General features: G+C 69.2%; 1 protein-coding gene across 1 annotated transcript in view; it reads left to right on the forward strand.

The window, feature by feature from the left end:
• Positions 1 to 3,065, forward strand: part of ENGASE (endo-beta-N-acetylglucosaminidase) — an 18,169-nt gene extending 15,104 nt beyond the window's left edge. Inside the window, 6 exon segments of the mRNA XM_015562695.1 lie at positions 51 to 159; positions 344 to 534; positions 1,047 to 1,195; positions 1,610 to 1,671; positions 1,973 to 2,149; positions 2,359 to 3,065. Of these exon segments, the coding sequence (XP_015418181.1) occupies positions 51 to 159; positions 344 to 534; positions 1,047 to 1,195; positions 1,610 to 1,671; positions 1,973 to 2,149; positions 2,359 to 2,778 (1,108 nt within the window). The 3' untranslated portion in view covers positions 2,779 to 3,065.
• Positions 3,066 to 3,230: the final 165 nt, after the last annotated feature.

Raw genomic sequence — 3,230 nt, forward strand, 5'->3', positions numbered from 1 at the left:
CCACTCCGGACTTCAGCTGCCTCCCCCGCCCCCCCCGCCCTCCTCTGCAGGTTCTGGAGTTTGCTGACTCGCTACCTGCCCACCCACAGCATCTGCTCCCTGCCCTTCGTCACCTCCTTCTGCCTGGGCATGGGCACCCGCAGGGTCTGCTACGGCCAGGTGTGTGGCCCCCACCCTGGGTGGCTGGGCAGTGGGGCTCCCTTTTCTCCGTGCTCTGGGCCTGGGCGAGGGAGGAGGGGCCTGGGCGTTCACGAGGGGCCGATGGCGGCTCTGCTCTCCCCATCACTTCCCCGCACACCCTGCCGCGTGCCCGCAGCTGCCTCCAATCCTGCTTTCTCTCCAGGAGGAGGCGGTGGGGCCCTGGTACCACCCGGGTGCCCAGGAGCCGCAGCCCCTGTTTGGGGAGCACAGGCTGGAGGGGCCCGGGGAGGGCTGGGTGAGGATGCACAGCTGCCTGGCTGACGCCTGGAACGGGGGCAGCTCCCTGCTCATCCGGGGGAGGATCCCGCCCGAGGTGGGACACGTGGCTGTGAGGTAGGTGCCTGGGCAGGAGGAGGCGCGCGGGTCCTCCGCTTCCCCCGTTGTCCCGTGGACCCACTGACTGGGCAGCTGGGCGGCGGAGCCAGGGGAGGACGGAGGGCAGAACCCAGGCGGTTTTATTGCAGCGAAAAGCACGCCACACACACTCGACCACCTGACCCGGTTCTGAGCGTCCACAGTGTGAGCTCCGCACACTGTGCGGCCTCTCCGCACTCACCTTGCAAAACTGGAAGTGTCCCCACGCCCCCCCTCCGGCCCCCCAGCCCATGGCCGCGCCACGCTCTGGTCCTGTGTGGCGACGCCTTAGCTCCTCGTCCGGAGGACTTCAGAACAGGGATTTCTCAGTCACGAGGGGGTCTGGCCTGGGGGATGGCCGTCCCCAGCGTGGCAGGACCGGGGCGTGGCAGCCCGTGCCGCCCCAGTGCCCTATCCCTGGGGGGTGGGGGGCCCGCCTGGCGGCCGGGCTCTCACCTGTGGCCTCTCATCACAGGACCTTCCTTCTCCAGGTTGTTCTCCCTGCAGGTCCCGGTGCCCCCCAAGCTCTTCCTGTCCCTGGTGTATAAGCTGGAGGGGACGTCGGAGGTCAGAGTGGCTCTGGAGCTCACCACAGGGGACGCGGGCAGCTGCTCTATCGGGGGCGTCTCGGCGTTGAATGGTGAGGGGACCGAGCTGGCTCCTGCCTGTCTCCCAGGTCTCTTCCTTCTCGGGACGCTTTGCGGGGAAGGCATCCAGAAGGTGGGGGTCCGGGGAGCTGGTGTGGGCAGTGCCCGGCATCCACCTCTGGGGGGGGCGGCACCCCTGTGGCCCAGCTCAGGGCGGGGGGTCGGCTCTCAGCCTCCTGCTGGTCGTGGCATCAAGAGGGAGTGCACCCAGGGGTCAGGGAGAGGCCAGGAGACCGCGGAGGGGCCTGTCCTGAGCACCCACCCGCATACCTGCCTCCGCCCCGCCCTGGTTTCCCGCTGCGGCCTCAGCCTGTCGGGGCGGCCCCATGCCCCGGGAGTCGGGAACCCCTCAGGGACTCCTGGCGTGGCTTCTCCTCTTCCTCAAGTCCCGTGTCCTTTCCCAGCAGAAACCAGCTCCAGGCACAGACCCCGACCCCTGCGGGGGCCCCCCACCAAGCTGGCCAGGTGGGCAAGATAAACACCGGGAAATTAATGCCGCTCACAACAATTGATTAATACCTCAGAGAAGGCCCCCACACAGGACGGCCCCGCTGGTGGGGACTGGAGGTGGGCGAGGGCCCCTGTTGAGAAATCCCAGAACTGGAGGGAAGGAGGGGCGCTGGACTGACCCGCGCCCCAGGCAGCTCCCGGGAGCCAGCCACGTGCCCTGGGCGCGGCCGTGGTCCCGCCTCCGGTGCAGGGCTCCCCACGGACACCAGGGTCCACTTGGGATGGGTCTGTCTTCCCACTGCGGCTCGGGCCTCTGACAGCAGCTGGGCGCCCGGGCCGCCGTGGCTGTGGCCGCCGTGACCCGTGTCTCATTGGCCTCCAGCTGCTACGAGCTGAGCCTGCGCAGCTGCTTCCTGCAGGACCTCTTCGTCAGCTTCTCCCGGGCTCCGGGCAGCCGGGAGGAGGAGGACTTCGTCTGTCGCCTCGGGGAGATCCAGGTCAGGCCTCTGGGGCGCCTCGGCCTCATTGGGGCTCGGCTGAGGCGTCTGTCCCAACGCCCAGCAGGGAGAACGCCGCTCGAGCTGAGCGGCCTCGTCCTCTCCCCTCGGGCTCAGGGAGGCGGCGGGGGTGCCGGGGAGTGGGGCGCGTGGGGCGGCTCCATGAGCCCCTGGGGCTCCCCAGCCATGCTGTGCCTTCTCTCCACCAGGTGGTGGATGCCGAAAGCCTGCTGAGCCCTCTGCCCCAGGTGCAGGCCCTCTCCGTGTCCAGGGTCGGCTGGCAGCGGGCGGCCCCGGAAAGCACGGGCCCCCCGACCAGGCTCCGGCTCAGCTGTACCCTGCACTGGTCCTACCCGCTGCCCCACGCCCGCTGCTTCCGGATCCACTGTCGCCCAGGGGCCGGCGGTGGCCCTCCCGGCACCGGGCCCCTGGGGCCGGAGAAGCCCACGCTCTTGGGCCTGGCTTTTGCCAACCAGTACCGTGTCGTGGACCTGGCGGTGGCTGAGGCCCAGCCCGGCCAGGACGGCCGCGTGGAGTTCCTGGTGGAGCCGGTTCCCATGGAGGGGTTCCTGGTGCCGCAGGCCGAGTGGGGCCGGGCGGCCCTGCTGTACTCCGTGCCCAGCACATGAGCGGACACTGAAGCCGGAAGCCGGCCCCCCCGCACAGCCGGGGCTCCTTGTACGCGGGGCCGTGGGCTGTGCAGACAGCGGCCCAGGACCTGGGGCCCATGGCTTTCCGGGTGGGCCTTGGTGGCAGGAACACCGAGGAGTCGGTGTTCTGGGTGCTGATTCCCTGAGGTGCCTGGACCCCGCCTTTGTGCAGTCTCTCTCCGCAGTACACAGTTCCCGGGGAAAGTGGGAGGAGTTGGGAAAGTCGAGTCCAGAAAATTCCATAAAGGGCGTTTCCTAACAGGCTGGTGCTGAGCATGGCGACTTCATTCTGCAGGAGGGACAATTGGGGACGAGCTTCCGTTGTGGCAGGAGGGCGTCGGAGCAGGCCTTGGGGTCATTGCTGAGGGTGCCGACGCCAGCAGAGGCCAGCAGAGGCCCGTGGGCTCAGGGAGGGGTGGGTGCAGGTGCTC

Source organism: Myotis davidii, unplaced genomic scaffold (assembly GCF_000327345.1).
Source record: "Myotis davidii unplaced genomic scaffold, ASM32734v1 scaffold991, whole genome shotgun sequence".
Taxonomy (NCBI): domain Eukaryota; kingdom Metazoa; phylum Chordata; class Mammalia; order Chiroptera; family Vespertilionidae; genus Myotis; species Myotis davidii.